Source organism: Myotis nattereri, assembly GCF_964212035.1.
Source record: "Myotis nattereri genome assembly, chromosome: 9".
Lineage (NCBI taxonomy): Eukaryota > Metazoa > Chordata > Mammalia > Chiroptera > Vespertilionidae > Myotis > Myotis nattereri.
The window spans coordinates 41,971,582-41,991,001 of NC_138084.1; the positions used below are offsets into that span (position 1 = coordinate 41,971,582).

At 46.4% G+C, this 19,420-nt stretch overlaps 1 protein-coding gene and 1 pseudogene across 7 annotated transcripts in view; one reads left to right on the plus strand and one right to left on the minus strand.

Annotated features, from left to right (window-relative positions):
* Positions 1 to 8,212, minus strand: part of STIM1 (stromal interaction molecule 1) — a 213,052-nt gene extending 204,840 nt beyond the window's left edge. For 4 of the 6 annotated variants that reach the window (XM_081098658.1, XM_081098654.1, XM_081098655.1 and 1 more), the window contains exon 1: positions 7,550 to 7,904. In XM_081098658.1, the coding sequence (XP_080954784.1) occupies positions 7,550 to 7,688 (139 nt within the window). In that variant the 5' untranslated portion in view covers positions 7,689 to 7,904. Of the gene's footprint in view, positions 1 to 7,549 lie in introns of all 6 variants that reach the window. The other 2 variants (XM_081098656.1, XM_081098657.1) reach the window with 2 other exon arrangements.
* Positions 7,687 to 15,218, plus strand: LOC308525487 (high mobility group protein B1-like; annotated as a pseudogene). Its single transcript has 3 exons — positions 7,687 to 7,880; positions 14,225 to 14,283; positions 14,524 to 15,218. The product of its transcript is annotated as a high mobility group protein B1-like (transcript).
* Positions 15,219 to 19,420: the final 4,202 nt, after the last annotated feature.

Here is a 19,420-nt window from a genome sequence, read left to right on the forward strand (position 1 = left end):
CCTCTGGCCTAGAGTAAGCCTTAATTAAAAGCCTAGTTTGGCCACACCAGAATAAAACAATGGACCTATAGCAGGTTCAGAGAAGCAACTACAGAGAGGTGCTATCATAAGCCAACACTCAGATTCTGACTGAGGCTTTTCAGCACACAAAAGCAAAGTTTGAAAGGACCCAACTATCCCTAGTTGTGCAGTAGTTTGGAGTTATAAAGCCCTTTCACCACCTAGGTTATCTTATTTGAGCCTCACTACAAATTTATTCATTAAGGTTATTCCCTTTCTACAAATGAAAAAACTAAGGCTGAGAGAAATGAGATGAGTTACCCTCCACTAGATCCACAGCTAATAAGGAAAGGAACTGAAACTCTGATGCTCCCCTAAATCCAGGTACTATATTTAGGTCTGATGGCTGTGGCCAACTCAGACCCTTCTGAAAACCAAAGCGAATCATCTCACTTTACATCTAGGCTTCTATTCAGCCCACACACTCCTTTCCCCACTACACATATGAATTAGACAATTTTCCAGCTACTCATAACTCTTGGTAATAACTACAATGATAAGAGTTTGGTTACTTTAAAATATTAGACAAACTTCTTCCAAGTGAAGTGAGACTATTGGACCCAAAGTGATCTGGATGGTTTTTCTTAACAAAGACAAATGAGAAATTCTAAAACAGTGAACTTTCAAAGTAAATGAAGCTTATTCCTTCAACTTCACCTAACCCTTTCCAAAGAAATATTTTTTAACTTCTAACCAAGTGCCTAGTAACTATAGTAGAATCAGAAACAGACAATAAGTATTCTTCAATTTAGTTCTACAAACTTTATAGGCTATATGCCAAGCCTTGTGCTAGGAGCATGCTGTCCTAATAACCCTTGAGGAGCGTATGGAACATCAAGGAAGGCAGGCATATACACAGATAACTCCAACAACAGGGTATGGGGGTAAGATTGTAGACTCTACCATCTTCCAGAGCAGCACTTTGTGATAGGAAATTAGACTGTTCTTACACTTTTGTTAACACAGCTATCTCCAAACCATTGAGGCTATAGGCTCCCAATGCCAGATCAGTGAGCAACACATCAACAGGTAATCCTTCCTATATAATAAAAGGCTAATATGCAAATTGTCCCCATGGGTGGGAGTCTGACTGACCGGGAGTTAGACATGCACTGACCACCAGAGGGCAGCGTGGACTATGGTGGGCATCAGCGACATGGCGCTGGCAGCGGGCAGCAGTGGAGGTGCCGCTGGCCCCAATGGGCCCTGATGAGAGTGGGACTACAGTGGGATGGTGCAGCCGGCACCAGGCCAAGGCAGGTGCGAAGGGAGGACCCAGCCGGCGGTGGCGGGAGGCAGCCGGGGGAAGGGAGGCCCCGGCCAACAGCCAGCAGCCACTAGGAACCCTACTACCCATGCATGAATTTCGTGCACTGGGCCTCTAGTCTATATATATAAAAGCCTAAGTGACCATTACAACCGGTTGTTCGGTCGACCAGTCACTATGACATGCACTGACCACCAGGGAACAGACACTCAATGCAGGAGATGCCCCTGATGGTCAGTGCACTCCCACAGCCAACCTCCTGCAGCTGGCCAACCTCCTGCGGTCCCTCCCCCTGGCCAGCCAGCGCCAATCAGCCCTGATCGCCAGCCAGGCCAAGGGATCCCACCCATGCACAAATTCGTGCACCAGGCCCCTACTGTATTTGATAAAAAAAAAAACAGCAAGGGCTTAGTACACAGATCCTCAGAGCCATTGTTCTGATCCTGCCACTTTTTAGCTATGTGACACAAATTTCTCAGCTATAAATTCTTCATCTTTAAAATGGGCATAATAATAAAAACAGCCCTAACTACTTCCAAAGTTGATAAAATAATAGATTGAAAGGTATAAACAGATCTGAGTTTGGATGAAAATACAAAGTGCCCTGGACAAGCAATACTTCCAAGGGTTGAGGGGAAAGCCCAGAATGTGTACCAAGATATATGAGATAGTTTGAAATGAAGACAGAAAATATGATCCATTCAGACAGGCCCTGGATTCAAGCTTTCCAACAAACTTTTAATACAAGTTTTAGCCTAGGGACAATAAAAACAGAGCTAAAGTAATAACGCTCCTCTCTTCTTCTACAAAAAGCTTATACTTGTGAGAGAACAAACATATACAATGTACTAGTGTTACAAAAGAGATTTATACAAAGTGTCCTGAGGGTAATAGAAGAAAGCTTTGTACTATTATTTTATTTCTTAAACTATTGTGGGCACCTGGGTATTCAATGTATTATCCTTTATACTATGTTGTATATCTTAAATATTTCATAATATTTTTTTATCAGCAGTAACCAAAAGGAAAGCTCTGTTGGAGGCCCAGTTTGGTATCTTTCTCTCTCCCTAAAAGTCTCCCAAGCACAGCTACTGAGTTTCCTGGAGAATCATTTCCCACAAAGGAAAATGGACCACAGCAAGCCCATGAAGTCACTCAGCAACATATGTCAAAGCTACTCTGCAGGAAATGAGGGGCCTCTTGGGGCTCAGACCCAAGTCCTGCGGAGATCTCAGAAACCACACCCCTCCACAGGACCCCATCTCTTCCTTGCCAGACAGAGTTCTTAATGTGAAGGTTCCACATTCCTAAGGAGCTAATGGGGAGAATTCAAGGGCACCTGTGAATATGGATGAGAAAGAAATTATATCTTTATTTTCAATATTCTCTTCTTGAAAGTTAACATTTCCTTTAATTACATATTGTAAGCAACCAACTACAATATTATAAGTAGTACCTATGATTTTTGTCACCAATAAAAATTATAGTCATTTTCATGTCACATTACAATTGTTTCAGATATCTTAAAATATTATTTACACTCCTCATTACTTCCAAATTAGGGCACTTACTAGATCTGCTGCTAGATCACACATGACTGCAATGTTCCTGTCTATGGGCCCTCATGCGAGGTAGCTGGCCAACTATGAAGCAACTCTGCCCAATAATTATTCAGCCACCAAACAGTGAGACCCCCTGGTGCTTACAGTGGTGATAAGAGACATCTAAGACACTTACATTTCCCTCATCCTTCCCCAAATCAAATCACTCCCTCCTGGTTCTCTTCAACCTGTGCCCTACCCCGCCTGCCAGGAAGCCCTCTCCAACCACCTTAGCCTAGCCCAGCCCACACAGAACTCACTTAACCCTTAATCTACAGTCTACAGTACCTGGTTTTGAGCTTCATTAAGCCTGTGCATTATGTTGTATTTAATAATCTCTAAACAAATATCCTATATCTGCACCCCAACCCCAGATTTAGACTTCTTTATTTTTTTCCTTATCTTTTTTTTCTTATTTCTTTACTTTGCTTTAGTTGGTTGTTGTTTTTTACTTGGATTTCTGTGGTAGCCCTAAGTTCCTTCCACAGTGCAAAGCAAGCAGTAAGCACTAGTTATGAGCTTATGGACTGAATAACTGATTGAGGCAGGTCCCTGACTCAAATGTCTTAGTCTAGTTCTAATAACTCAGATGGAACTTCTGTTTGATGCCTCTTTAGACATCAATTTCCTCATATGTATTTAAAAAAAAAAAAACTGGGTGGAACTAACTGATGTTTCCACCTCTTAGCTTTTTTGAATTAGGCAATTACTTTTTAGCTCCCCAAGATCTGAGAAAAATTATGAGGGAAACCGAAAAGCCTCCCCCAGCTAGCCCAGGCAGGGTTAGTCACTTGCTCCTCTGGGTTTCCCACAGCCTTCGCTATGTATATACAATACCTCTATTACAAAGTTTATCACAAGAGTTTTGAGAAAGTGTATAACGTAGCGGTTTGGGAGGTAGAGAGAAAAATCAGACTGCCTGGGTTTAAATTCTGGTTCTACTCCCTAATATTGTATAACCTCGGGCAAAAGTTACTTAACCTATGATTCCATTTCCTTACCTATAAAATGAGGCTAATACTAGCACACAGAATGACTGGAAGAATAAATGTTTGGAATAGTGCCCAAAACGATTTCAGTAAGCACTAAAACATGTTTGCTGCTATTATTATTGATGTTATTAAAGTCTTACCAGGCACTGGGTTCCTACTTTAGCGGGATCTCTATCCTTCCATTCTCCATCATAGCACTCTGTTTGTTTTCTTCCATGGAACTTACCACAATATACTATATTTACTTATGTATTTATTTCCTATCTCCCCACTAGACTGTAAACTTCATGAGGGCAGAGAACCTGTCTGTTTTGTTCAGCCTTAAATTCAACACCAAACATATTGCCTGGCCCAGAACAGGCACTTAAATAGCACATGAGCTGGCACTGTTCAATGTTTGCTAAATAAATTAACCTAGCTACAGGTGATTGTCAAAGCTGAGGCATGGGTGCAGATGATGTCCTGGCTACCCCAGGATTACTGTGACCCTCTCCCCAGCCTCCAATATTAGCCTCAGTCAAGCCCCACCCACCTGCCCTTGGCTCCAGTCCAGTTCCGGGGAGCCACCCTCAGCTAAAATTAGCATAGCTACCAAGATGGCCAAGCCATTTATAGCCTTGGAAGCAACAGCAACTAGCTGGGTGGGCAGGCATGGCTCTGGCCTCCTACTCCATCAGGGTTTATTGAGAAGTCAGACTGCACCCCACAAACAACCTACATGTCTGTCCTCTGAGGCTCTGTTCTAGCTATACTGAGTCAAACCACAGTTCCTGATTAGAGGTCCTCATATCTCCAACACTAGCAGTTACAACTCCAGACTTACCTGGGACCCCTCACACACATTCTGCAGAAAACATTTTGAGTTTCTAGAGGTAGTGAGCCCGGAGTCCAAAGGGAGATTCCAAGCATGAGTTCCAGGCCAGCTTCAGAAATGCAGGCCCCAGAGCAGCATAGCCAGGATAGATCTTTAATGAGAAAGTGACTTAGCATAGCTCAGTGTACAGGCATCAAAGAGCCAGGAGGTGACAGGAATGGCCCAATGAGAGGGCCTGCTACCAGAGAGCCTGCCTTCCCTACAGGGTCAGGCCTTTAGATGGGCATATACATCCAACAAGAGAAAATATCCAATTCTCTCGCCCCTGCAGAAGACACTCCAGAGTAGAAAAAGACAGGCCTTTTCTTCACTCTCTGCTGCAGAGTCACCAAGGCCTGCCTCACTAATTCACCTGGAGAAAAATAACATTCTCTTGGCCTTGCCCAGCGCTCATTTACCAGGGCAGGGCCTGAGACGATGGAAGTGGTCTAGAACTTAAGCATCAGAAAACCTGTCTATAAGACTGAGCACAGGATTCAGATTCTTCACCCAGCTTCTGCCCCACATTCTAACAGGGCTATTGTGAGACTGTTATAAGAAAAATAGCTGTGTTATTGTAAAATATAAACTTCAGAGAACATATAAATTGACTGGGTATGTTGAATATGATTTAGAAAAGTGGCAGTTTTAAGAGCAAGTAAACTCCTGTGTTCTGAAGATACACAGGAACTGGAAAACCTACAAGATTCCTGGCTGCGCATAAAACTTCTCCCCAAATCCTCTAGCTGTGCCCATTCCACAAACCACCTCTTTGCAAAACTTAGTTCCTGTATGAATCAGAGACAAACTTCCCGACAGACCCAAGGGGACAACCTGGCAGAACAATAGTGCTGGGGCCTCCAAGTTCCCACAAACCATAGCCATTCCCAGCACCCTCGGGTCTCTGAGGCTTCCCTCCCTAGGATTCCATATTATTGTGACAGCAGAAACTAATTTCTGAATTGAAAGGAAGACCAAGAGAGGCCTAAGCGGTATAATCAACACATCAAGGCCTCTGAAATGCGTTGTAGGAAAGACTGTCTCCATAAGCTCAAGTTAGGGGGTGGTTCTGAAGGATGCTGGAATGCCTCTCACTTATCACTCCCCTCCACAAACACAACATATTCCTCGTAGCTAGCTAATACCTAAAATTCAAAACTTCACCCTTTAGCTTGTGTCTAACCCAGCCGTGGGCAAACTACGGCCCGTTTGAAATGAATAAAACTAAAAAAAAAAAAAAAGACCGTACCCTTTTATGTAATGATGTTTACTTTGAATTTATATTAGTTCACACAAACACTCCATCCATGCTTTTGTTCCGGCCCTCCGGTCCAGTTTAAGAACCCACTGTGGCCCTCGAGTCAAAAAGTTTGCCCACCCCTGGTCTAACCTATAAAACACCTCCCCCCCCCCAAAAAAAAATATTCATTTTATGTTAGACACTCATATTTTAGGGTTAAAAGGGAACATATCAGTTATAAACAGGGATGTCACTGGAACAACAGAGATGTTCCTTAGAGCTACTTCACAGTTTGGCCTACATCTGCCTACCAGTCTTTCACTTCACAGCCCAATCAGACCAAGCTTTGAGCTATGTTTCAGGGGCCAAGGAAGACACCACATGGAGAAAAAGAATTAATATGCAAGAAGGACCTATCTTCAAAGCAACACCAAGGTGCCATGCTTGTATACAGGGCAACCCTAACTTCAGTTGGAACCCAGCCCTTGGGGTACCTGGAATCACACGCAACCCAGTCAAGGAAGTTAAAAGGGGGTTTCCTAAGAAAGAGTCTACCACCAAAGCCAGCCTCTGAATGCATCCGTGAAACTTCCCGGCCACCATGCCCTGTTCCCTTTTCCTCCTTGTATCGATGGTTATCCACTGAGCATCCTCTCACTGGAGCTTGCCCACCTCAGAAAGGACCCAGCTATCAACTATCCCCACTCTGCAGCCCACTGCTTTGGGCAGAACACCGTGAGAGCAACAGAGAAAGAACACAGAATTCCTTCTAACCCTTGTATAAAACAAATGCATTTTAAAAAGGGCTCTTCTATTCTGCACCAAAACACCAGCAAGGCTCCTGCTCTCTGACCAGGCTCCGTGAGTACACAGGAGAAACCAGGACAGAACAAACGTATCAGAATCCCCACCCTCATCCCTCAGAAGAAACAGAGGTCAACAAGTGGTCCCAGACGAGACACGGTGCCCGTGTTGAGGAAAGGCCATTGAACGCCCTTGTGGGAAACAGATTTTTAAAAATTCCATCTAAGGAAGTGCCCTGTGTGTCACAGCTAATACCCAGCAGATTACCTAAGGGAAGGGAGGGCCTGGGGTTCCCACACTTGCTGGAATAGGAAGGCACACCTGATCATACCAATGGAGCTGGCCTAGCCCTGACTGCCCAACCCAAGTAGCCTCCACCTCCCCGGGCTGCCAAGTGCTGAAGAAGCCAACAGCGATCGACTTATGGGCCCTGGCCACTCTTCCTGAACAAGCAGCTCTGGGAAGGGGGCCCCAGAGGCAGACCTCTCCTCACTGCCCACAAACGACATCCTGAGGGGGGGATGAGGAAAGTGGTGCAAGAGAGAAAAACCCCTTAGCCAGGTCTCCCGAACGGGAAGAACTCCTTGGACTCCTGGGAACCGGCAGTGCCCCTGTGTGAGTCCTCCATCCCACGGCACATGGAGAAGACGAGTTCAACTTGCCCATGTGGGCGCCTGGGTTCCGAGTCAAAGCCCCCGGCCCGGCCCGACCCGGCCCGTGGCAAAGCCTTACCTTCCGCCGTGGACTCCTCGCTATTGGCCCCCGAGCCGGCTGCCGTCGCCTTCTCGCTGTGGATGTGGCTGAGGCTCTGGCCATGGTGCAGGAGGAGCCCCCAGAGGAGCCACAGGGCGAGGCGCGCGCACAGACCCATGGCCCGGGGTCTCGGCAGCAGGCGCCCGACGCGGACACCGCGGGACCCCCGAGGCGAGGCCGGGAGCGCGGCCGTGGGTCCTGGAACTCCAGGCAGGGTGCCCTCGAGGCGCCGCAGCTGTCCAGGCACTCGGGGGCCGGCCTCCTCCGACAGCCCAAAGGTCAAGGGCTCCAAGTTTGGGCTCGGAAAGAGGTCCGTCGCCTCCGCTCCGACAGTGGGTCCGCCGGAGTTGGGGCGGCCTGAGCGCCCAGTGTGCCCGGGCCGCTTCCGGAGAGTTTGGACGGGGTGGCTGCCGGGCCGGCCGCGCGGTCAGCTCCGCAGCGGGCTACACCCCTGAGGGAGGGAGCGGGCGGGCGGAATCTCCCGCGAGCAGGGGGGTGGAGGGGGAGAAGCGCGGGGAGGGGGGGCACCTGGCCTCGTCCCGCCGTGGAGGGGCGAGCAGCACCGGCTCCGGAGCGAGGAGGCCCCCGCGGGCGCGGGCGGCGCCGGGATCCCAGGCCTCCGAGGCCGAGGTCAGTGCCCCCGCCCAGTCCCGTGCCCAGGCGGCCGGCTGAGCGCAGGTTCAGCAGGCGGACGCGCACGGGCCAGGCCCGGGACAGCGGCTCCCCGGCGGGCGGGCGGGCGGCGCGGGGCGGGCCCGGGCGGGCGGGGGCGTGCTCTCCCACTGGCCCGCCCCGCGCCGCCCGGCCCCCTGCGAAGCCCGGCCCGCCCCTGCGCCCGGTTTATCCTGGAATAACCTGTTGGAGGCACCCACCGGGCGCCCCTAGCCCCCGGCGGGATCCCCTGGCCCCCGGCCCGCGCTAGTCTCCGCAGGGGCTCCTCTCCCGCGCCAAGGGTCGGGTGCCGGCCTCCCTTTCCCCGACGAGAGTCTCTCCCGCGCTAACCGTCCGCGAACGGGCGGACGGGCCCCTGACACGCAGTGGCTCAGGTAACCCAGGCCTGCGGCGGCAGCGACGACGAAGGCGGCAGGAGCTGCCCTGCCCGGGTCTCCGGGCCTCAGTGCTGCTCCACTCGCCTCAGCTCCAGAGCCGGGCTGGACAGAGGCCCGCGGCACAAAAGATTGCCGCCCGGGGCTGCTCGAGGCGACAACGGCCCGGCCCGGTTTGGCCCGGGGTGCGCTCCCAGCCCCCTACTCAGAACCGGCTTCCTAAGCTCCGCCCTCCGCCGCGCCGCGCAGCCAATCGGCTTCCGCCTCTCTGCAGCTTAGGAACCCGCGCGCTTCGTCACCCGTGTGTAGCGGCCCCTGGCGGGCAAATCTGGGTACTGCCGATAGAACGCGAGCTCCTGGGAGGCCCTGCCCCTTTGCAGAGGGTTGGGGAGTAAAGCAAGGACCCGCCCCAGGGGAGGCCCATTAGGAACTGCCAGAAAACGAAAAGTCCACATCACTCAAGGGAAAACTGCCCTACACATCCCTTAAGTCTCGGCTAAAGAGCCCAGTCGGCCGTCCAGACCCCTCCCCGCCTCATCCAAGCTAAGTAGGATGCCCTCCCTTCACTTTCCTACCTGCCTCTTAAGTCCCCTCCCCTTTGAGGTTTTTGCGGGTCGGGCCTGTAGCTGGTTCTTGCCCGCACCTCACACTCCCAGCTCTCTTTGTCACTTGAAGGAGGTGTTAGGGACCTGAGAATGAGTGCCCCAGTGACGGGAGAGCTGCTCCTGGGCCTCCTTTAACAGAGCCTGCACTTCCTGTTCTCTTCTCAAGTATGCTGTCAGCAAATCTTTACAGAAACCTGCTCTGTGCCCTACCCTGTCCTTGGCACCAGAGGCGGGTGAAGGAATTTGGACCAGTCCCTCCTCTGACTGACAGTGGTAAGCTAACTACCTGTTCTGAGCAAGCCCACCAAACCTGGAACACGGATTTGCCCAACAGCTGCCTGGCTTAAGGGTTAGATTGTTGATATAAAAATACATATCTAACGTCATCTGCTACCACTCTCCCTAAGCTCCAGTCACACTGACCTTGTTTAAGTTCCTCAAACACATGGAACCTAAGTCATTGGTATGCGCTGTTGCTTCTCTCTGAGACACTCCCTCCCACCCTCCAACTCCTCATGTAGCTGGCCTCTCATAGATAGAGTTCAAGGTCTCCTTTTCTGAGACTCTTAACTCTGACCATTCCCTCTAATCCAGAATTGGGCCATGCACATGTCTGCCTCCCCCTAACCCATAAGAGTGTGAGTTTTCAGAACTCAAGGGCTATGCCTTATTCATTTCTGAGGAAAAGGATGCATTCATAGGGCCCTGCACATAGTAAGTTGACATGAGTTAATCCATATGATCACTCAAATATTTATTGAGTAACAATTGTGTGCTGGGAAATTGGCCAGAACAGAAAATGAGCCCCTGACCTAGGTTCTAGTAGACCTATGCTCTGAGCCAGGGTCTTTAATATATATTTCTTTATTGATTTCAGAGAGGAAGGGAGAAAGAGAGAAATAGAAAGATCAATGATGAGAGAGGATCATTGATTGGCTGCCTCCTGCACACCCCCTACTGGGGATCAAGCCTCCAACCCAGACATGTGCCCTTGGCCAGAATTGAACCTGGGACCTTTCAGTGGACGCTCTATCCACTGAGCCAAGCCAACTAGGTCTGAGCCAGGGTTTTAAACTCAAATGGAAAAGCCGGCAGATAGGTAACACAGTTGAGAGGAGTAGGTGAAAGTATAGTAAGCTGTGGGGAGCGTGGCACGCAGGAAAGCAGGCAGAAAGGTAGACTCGGTATTGCTGGATCATCTTTAAGAGAAGATGAAAAACCGGATTTTTTATATGTCCTCCTTTTTTTTTAGTATTAGCAACTCATTTTTAAAAGTGTAAGCCACACAAAACACATCTGCAGCCTGAATCACTCAGACTGCTCGTTTGTCACATCTGTGTAAGCCAACCCATCTGCCTGTTCACTCATTTGTCTACAAGAACACACAAGAATAAAGGAAAGGAAAGCATGCTTACAACTTCCTTTAAATTCAACCGCATCATTTCTCTTAGCTGCCACATGATTTCTTTGGGGTTATGGGCTCATAACCCATTTGATACAAAGAGCCTAGAGGCAGGAAGTAAGGGTCTGTTACCATTTCACATCAATATCTTGAATCTTTTAGAACCTGTTGCATTTCCTGTGAGGTTAAAATGGTGTCTGTGAATTAAAAAATAGAATTACCATATGATCCAATAACTCTACTTCTGTGCATATAACGCCCAAAAAATTAAAAACAGAGTCTCAAAAGTGTATTTGTATACCCATTTTCATAGCAGCTATAAGCTATTCACAATAGCCAAGAGGTAGAAGCAACCCAAGTGCCTACAGACAGATGAATGGATTTTTAAAACGTGGTATATACATACAATAGAATATTATTCAGCCTTTAAAAAGAAGGAAATTCTACTTGCTACTATATAAATGAACCTTGAGGACATTATGCTAAATGAAATAAGCCAATCACAAAAGACAGATAACTATATGATCCCACTTATACAAGGAAACTAGAATAGTAAAATTCACAGATACAGAAAGTAGGACAGTAGTTGCCAAGGGTTGGGGGCTGGGGAGCATAGGGAATTGTTTAATGGATATAGTTCCAGTTTTGCAAGATGAAAAGAGTTCTAGAGATAGGTTGCAAAACAATGTGAATGTTGCTAACATGCTGAACTGTACATTTAAAAATGGTTAAGATGGTAAATTTTAATATTATGTGTATTTTACCAAAATGAAAAATAGTGTCTGGGAGCCAAAAACATGGTCTGGACAACAGAAGGAACATTCTGATCTCCTCTCTGCCTCCAAAATCATGATGTGACAACAGAAAATCCAGTTCCTCTCTGGATCTGTCTCCCCAACTATAGGATAAGTAGGTACCTGATTATAGATCCAGTTCAGCTTTAAAATTTTACTGGTACAAGATAGGAACATCCTGAGACCTCATGGATATTCCTGGCTCAGAAGCTGTGACTCTCAACTCAATAGCTTATATTGGATCCTCATGTGATTATAGCCTCTGCAAGAAAAGAGTTTTTTATTTGTGATCTGTCTTTTTACAACCTATACACTAAGCCTTTAACATGTGCCAGGTGTATCTCCCTTGAATCAACCTTCAGGCTTTGCTCATAATAGATATCCTACAGACATTGGTTAAATCAAACTGGATAAACAATTCTCGTGACTCTATTCCATAATTTTCAAGAGCTTTCATATCTATTATCTCATTTCCTCCCTCACAAGAACTCTGCTAGATAAGGCAAGCTATACAGTACTCATTTTACAAATGAACAAACTGAGGCTGAGAAGATGACATGGCAACCACACCAAGCTCTCTTTCTCCTTTGGGATTTCCTCTCCATCCTAAAAGTTTCAGCTCAAGTGAAATAAAAGCATTCATGCTTTGACCAATGGTGACAGCCTAGCATGAACCAGAAGTTATTAGAAGAAAAAAAAAAAGACCCAGTACCTTCCCTGACTTGTCCTGTCTCTGCTACATCGCTTAGAGTACTTATATAACTGGATTGTGATTACCTAATAAATATCTATTTTCCCCATTAGCCCCTGAGCTCATCCAGGACCCTGTTTCATTCATCTTTATGTTCTTCCAGGTACTTACCTGGTACTTAATAAAAGTGAATAATGAATGATGTGTGTTCTGTACAGCAGCCTAGCTGTCCTTCCTGTATATTACAGGGTTTCTGGATACCAATAGCTTTTTTTTTTTTAAATATATTTTATTGATTTTTTACAGAGAGAAAGGGAGAGAGATAGAGAGTTAGAAACATCGATGAGAGAGAAACATCGATCAGCTGCCTCCTGCACATCTCCTACTGGGGATGTGCCTGCAACCCAGGTACATGCCCTTGACCGGAATCGAACCTGGGACCTTTCAGTCCACAGGCCAACGCTCTATCCACTGAGCTAAACCGGTTTCGGCGATACCAATAGCTTTTATTTGGAAAGTGAGAGAGTCTTCAGCAGAAGTGTAATACAGTCCTAAATCTCTGGCTCGAAAAAATTTAAGAATCTCTGAGTCTGGGCTGTGTTATCTGTGGAGCTCCCTGGTGTCCAAACATGGCAAGTACAGCCATTACTGAGAAGCTGCCACACTCTGGCAGGATAGGGAATAGGAAAAGAGATCTTGGCTTCTCACAACGCTTCCCAGGCTAGTTTCACAAAGAGAATCATCTCCCCTGCCAGAATCAGTTCTAGAATCTTACTGCCAATGTCCACTCATCCATTTAACATCTACTGACCACCTGTTCGTAACAACCCAGTTCCTACCCTCAAAGAGCTCAGTTTTTAGAAGAGCAACTGGTACTTGTGAATAATGTCTTGAAAGGAAATGGTACAGGGGCAGGTGAGGGAGCACAGAAGAGGGACAAGTAACTGCCTAAAGCAATCAGAAAGGCTGTACACAGATGAGGGTGAAGGGTTCTGGAATTAGACTGCTTAGATTTACATCCTGGCTAAGCTGTGTGACTTTGTGCAAACTGAGTTACTCCTGAACACACCAGGGCTGAAGAAGAAGGAATTTCCCAGATTATGCCAGTGACCTGGGTACCACCTAGTTTGGAAAACCTCAAAGATGCAAAGCTGTCCCTGAGGCAAATAAGACAACTATTATTCTGCCTGCTTGGGAGAGGGGACCGCCCCCCTCACCCCCTCCACCCCCCCCCCCCCCCGGGAAGATAGGGCATATCCTTGGTCCCGCCTCCCACTATCCAGTTAGGTTCTTGGAGAGAATCCGGAACAATGGATCAGAGGATGCTACTCTAGAATTTTGTTTCATTTGTCACTTCCCCTGTTCTTTCTCTGCCATCTCTTGTCTTGCCCCTCATTTTCCCACGTCACGAAATGGGACATCAGGCTGTCTTTAGGGATAGCAATGAAGGGCAGACTTCTACTTCCACTCTTCAGGCAGACTGAGAGTGGGAAGAACAGGGAATACAGAGGAGTCCCAAGAGGTGAGGTCCCTAGAACCACATCAGGGTCAAAGGAGAACTTTGATTTAGGGTTAGCCTAAAGAGCCTGGGATAGGGACTGGCGCTAAGCAGAAAACCCTCATGGGCCACTGGCGAGCTATAGGAGCTGGAGTTCAGCGAGGACTAAGCTAGAAGCTCCTAGGGCAGGGGTGAGATTAGTTCAGGGCCCTTCTCCTCCTCCTCTCTGTCGCCAGCCTGCTCTTGTAGGAGAACCAAGTCAGCTTTAGCATTTTGACCTTGAGAAAGAAGGAAGAATTGGTGAGGGGGACGAACCTGAGAACACCATGGGCATATGGAGAAATTAACTACAGTAATGTTCATTTGTTATACCCTGGACAATCTGCTGGACGCTTGTATTATCTCATTTAATATTCACAATCCCACAAAGCACACCGTATTGTCATTCTCCTTTTAAAATGAAACAAAATGCTCTTATATTTGTGTATGATTACCTGTTTAAGATCGATCTCCCTGGCTTCTGGCTCTCATAGCCACTGCAGTACATTGAGCTCCATAGAGACGGTGCAAGGGCATGTTCAAGTCAGATGGGCACTGAGCAACTCTGTGCTTACTGAGGGAAAAAATTAAACATGGGAAAGGAGATCCTAAGAAGCCAAGAGGCAAAATGTCATCATGTTTTTTGTTTTGTTTTTGTTCATCCTCACCCGAGGATATTTTTCCATTGATTTTTAGAGAGAGGGGGAGGGAGAGGGAGAGACAGAGAGAGAGAGACATCAATTGGTTGCCTCCCACATGTGCCCAAACCAGGGCCAGTGATAGATCCTGCAACAGAGGTACATACCTTTGACCAGAATCGAATCTGGGACTCTTCAGTCTGCGGGTGGGTGCTCTATTCATTGAACCACACCGGCTAGGGCCGTCATATGTTTTTTGTGTGCACACATGCCAGGAGGAGAACAAGAAGAAGCACCCAGATGCTTCAGTCAACTTCTCTGAGTTTTCTAAGTGCTCAGAGAGGTGGAAGACCATATGTGCTAAAGAGAAAAGAAAAATTTGAAGACATGGCAAAGGCAGACAAGGCTCATTATGAAAGAGAAATGAAAACTATATCCCTCCTAAAGGGAAAACAAACAAAAAAAGTTTAAGGATCCCAATGCACCCACGAGGCCTCCTTCGGCCTTTTTCTTGTTTTGTTCTAAGTTGCCCAAAAATTAAAGGAGAGAATTCTGGCTAACCCATTGGTGATGTTGCAAAAAGGGTGGGAGAGATGTGGGATCACACTGCTGCAGGTGACAAGCAGCCTGATGAGAAGACAGCTGCTAAGCTAAAGGAGAAGTACAAAAAGATATTGCTGCATACTGAGCTAAAGGAAAGCCTGATGCAGCAAAAAAAGGGAGTTGTCAGGCTGAAAGGGGCAAGAAAAAGAAGGAAGATGAGGAAGTTGAAGAGGATGAGGAGAAGGAAGAAGAAGAAGGAGAAGAAGAAGAAGACAAAGAAGAAGAAGAAGAAGAAGGTGATGATGATGATAACAAAGAATAAGTTGGTTCTAGCACAGTTTTTTCCTTGTATATAAAGCATTTGCCCCACCTCGGGACACAACTCATTCCTTTTAAAGGAAAAAAATTGAAATGTAAGGGTGTGTAAGATTTGTTTTTAAACTGTAAAGTGTCTTTTCTTGTATAGTTAAGCCACTATCGAATGTGTCTTTAGATAGTCCTGTCCTGGTGGTATTTTCTTTTTCTTTTTTTTAATATATATTTTATTGATTTTTTACAGAGAGGAAGGGAGAGGGATAGAGAGCTAGAAACACTAATGAGAGAGAAACATCGACCAGCTGCCTCCTGCACACCCCCCACTGGGGATGTGCCTGCAACCAAGGTACATGCCCTTGACTGGAATCGAACCTGGGACCCTTCAGTCTGCAGGCTGACGTTCTATCCACTGAGCCAAACCGGTCAAGGCCCTGGTGGTATTTTCAATAGCCACTAACCTTGTCTGGTACAGTATGGGGCCTATAAACTGGCATGGAAATTTAAAGCAGGTTCTTGGTGCACAGCACAAATTAGTTATATATGGGGTGGTAGTTTTTACATCTTCAATTGTCTCTGATGCAACTTATACAAAATAATTGTTGTTCTGTTAACTGAATACCACTCTTTAATTGCAAAAAAAATTGCAGCTGTTTTGTTGACATTCTGAATGCTTCTCAGTAAATATAATTTTTTTATTAGAAAAAAATCTATTTTCTTTGCCAGTTATATCAGGATAGGGACTTGTCTATGTTTTCACACCTGCATCCTTGGTGTGACACTATACCTGGCCCAGAAAAGATTTTCAATAAATGTGTGTTCAAGAAATGAAAGAGAGTGGTCATTTTGATTGACTTGTCCAAGTAAACTGTACAACCAGGATTTGAATCCTGGCTGTTTGGCTCCAGAACCTGTCTGTGATCTCTCTATTCTACCCCAACAAAATGCTTTCATGTAGTGTCTCACTTCTAAACATCCCGACTTGGTGCCCTTGTCTCTCAGCTGCTTGTGAGCACAAAAAGCTCACCTATTCTGAGAAAGCAAGTGAGAGAACAGGAAGAAGAAACAGCCCTTCTGGGGTTGTGCTCTCTTTCTACCCTCTTCAGCTGAGTCCCTCCCTTTCCAAGAAGCCTTTGCAAACAGTCTCACCTAGTTACCTGTCTCCCTCTCCTCTGACCTTATTGGCCCTTCCTATCTCTGTGCCATAAAAGTGGCTCCAAGTCACCTGGCTTCTGATAGTTTTATACATTTTTGTGCTTTGTTAAGACAATTTAATTCCACAGACATATACTGGAGGCAAATGTGTGCTCAGGCCTGCCTGCGCCAGGCCCAATGGGTGGACACAGAGATGAATCAGACACAACCTCAAAGGACTTACAGTCAGTGGGGAAGACAGACATTAGGTACAGATACAATTAACTAGAGCACAAAGCAAGATGACCTAACTGGTATGAAAGAACTATGAGCAATATGCTACATGCATAAACCTTAATTACTTAATTATTATTATGAAGAGTGTATCATAGGTCAGAGCTCAAAGATATTATCTGGTTCAACCCCTTGTTTTCCAGTGAAGGAGTCTTAGACCCAGAGAAGGGTGAGACCTAACCTAGAGTTTCCCTAGTCAGTCTGGACAAGCCAAGACTAGACTTCAGGTCTTCTTGGGTTTTGTTGTTGTTGTTGTTGTTTGTTAAGCCACACCTGAGGATATTTGTCTATTGATTTTTAGAGAGAGTGGAAGGGAGGGGGAGAAACAGAGAGGGCGAAACATCTACCTGTATGTGAAAGAGACACATTGATTGGTTGTCTCCCGCAGGCACCCCGACCAGGGCAGGGGATAGTACCTGCAATTGCGGCACATGCCCTTGACAGGAATTGAACCAGGGACCCTTCAGTCCACAAGCCAATGCTCTATCCACTGAGCCCAACTGTCTAGGGCAGACTTCAGGTCTTCTGAAGCCCAGCCCAGGGCTCTTTACTTGTCCTCTAGTAGCTTTATATGCAGAAGTCTCATATCCCACCAGACCATGGACTCTTCAAGGCCAAGTCAAGTTCTCTGACCTAAGCAAGCTAAACTAGGGCCAACCATGGGCTCAGGAAATGCAGTCTGACCACAGGGTACCAATCCAGCCTTTTGGTCTACTGAATCGAACAGATATCCTACTTGTACCACTATGCTTCTAAAATTGATTTTCAAGTATTTTTCACAGAAAACATTTTTTTTTTTTAATGAGCTCTTTACCCAGAACACTAGTATATAAATCTGATAAAAATCAACCAACTCTGGTTGAAGGGAAGGGAGGCCAGAACTCCACTATTTTCCTGCCCTCACATCCTGGGAAGGGAACTCTAAGAACACAACTCAAAAACCTTTGTTCTGGGACATAGTTTTTAATGGCCCATAGAAGTCATTGTACTATGTGGTCCTCCACTGAACCCTGTCTTTTATGAAACTCACAGTACTTTCTTCATTATTTTTTTAAATACATTTTATTGATTATTTAGAGAAAGGAAGGGAGAGAGATAGTTAGAAACATCGATCAACTGCCTCCTGCACACCTCCCACTGGGGATGTGCCCGCAACCAAGGTACATGCCCTTGACTGGAATCGAACCTGGGACCTTTCAGTCCGCAGGCCGACGCTCTATCCACTGAGCCAAACCGGTTACGGTGTTTCTTCATTATTAATGACAACCACCAGCCATGTGCTCCCAGTAGGGTATGGAGGAGAACCAGGTTTTCCCCTTGCATTTCCAGGTCTCCATTCCTTTAGAAAGGAGCTGGTCCCAAGTGCCAAGTGCTCTGGGGAGGGTGAAGAGAGATCCAAACTCTGCCTGGGGAGGCAGGGCGGGGGGCGGGGGGGCAAGGAAAGCTTCCCTAGAAGCAGCATGGAGGATGAATTAATCTACTCAGTCATTTACCAGCCTGAATCTGATAGGGGCTCTAACTTCACTGTCCCCTACTCACTAGCTACATGTACTACTGGGCACTTGAAATGTGTCTAGCCAAAATTCAGATGTACTGTTAGGTATAAAACATACCAGATTTCAAAGACTTAGTACCAAAAAAAAGAGCCTGCGGGTGTGGCTCAGTGGTTGAGCCTCCACCCATGAACCAACAGGTCCCTGGTTCGATTCCCAGTCAGGGCACATGCCCAGGTTGCAGGCTGGATCCCCAGTAGGAGTGTGCAGGAGGCAGCCAATTAATGTCTCCTTCTCACCGATGTTTCTCTCTAAAATCAATAAAAAACACATTTTTAAAAAATAATGTAAAATATCCTAATCATTTATAACCAATAATTTTTATATATTGATTACATGTGGAAGGATAATATTTTGGGTAATTTGGGCTAAGTAAAATATATTATTAAAATTATCATATCTATTTCTTTTATTTTATTATTTTTAAAAAATATATTTTATTGATTTTTTTACAGAGAGGAAGGGAGAGGGATAGAGAGTTAGAAACATCGATGAGAGAGAAACATCGATCAGCTGCCTCCTGCACACCTCCTACTGGGGATGTGCCCGCAACCAGGGTACATGCCCTTGACTGGAATCGAACCTGGGACCCTTCAGTCCACAGGCCGACGCTCTATCCACTGAGCAACACCGGTTAGGGGCGTATCTATTTCTTTTAAATTAAAAAATGTCATACTAGAAAATTTCAAATTACATTTATGGTTCACATTCTATTTCTACTGAACAGCATCAGGAGAGACTATTAAGTGCATGGCAGAGGTGGTGGTGGTGGTGTGTGTGTGTGTGTGTGACGCATTGTGGGAAAGGTAAGAATGGCAGCCAGGCAGGGAATAGTCCTTTAGGGCCAGATTGTGAAAGACGAGTCTATTTACACTAGCAGTCAAGACAGAAAAGAAATCAGAAGGAGTAGGATGCGCCAAGACCCAAAGATATGGGCAGGCACATTGTGTTTAGGGAACTCATTCTCATTTCCTTTGAGCTAGGCATTGACAGAAGGCCTTTTACATCCATTCTCATGTTATCTTCCCACCTACAGGATGAAGAAGAGGTTATGCCGAAGACAGAATTGAGGCTGAGAAAGGATAAGCTATTTATTCTCTAAGTTGTTCCTTCTCTTTATCCGAAAAGCCTCTCGGAGACAGTGTGCTTGTCTTAATCGCCTCTCAGTTTTCCTACACAGCACCTTGCACGTGGTAGGCGCTCAGAAAGTTGTTTTTGAACCAAGGATGTCCCTTCTCGAGTCAGAGCTCCACGCACAACGCCTGGGAGCAGAAGCACCAGGGGGCGCCCACGAGCCCGCC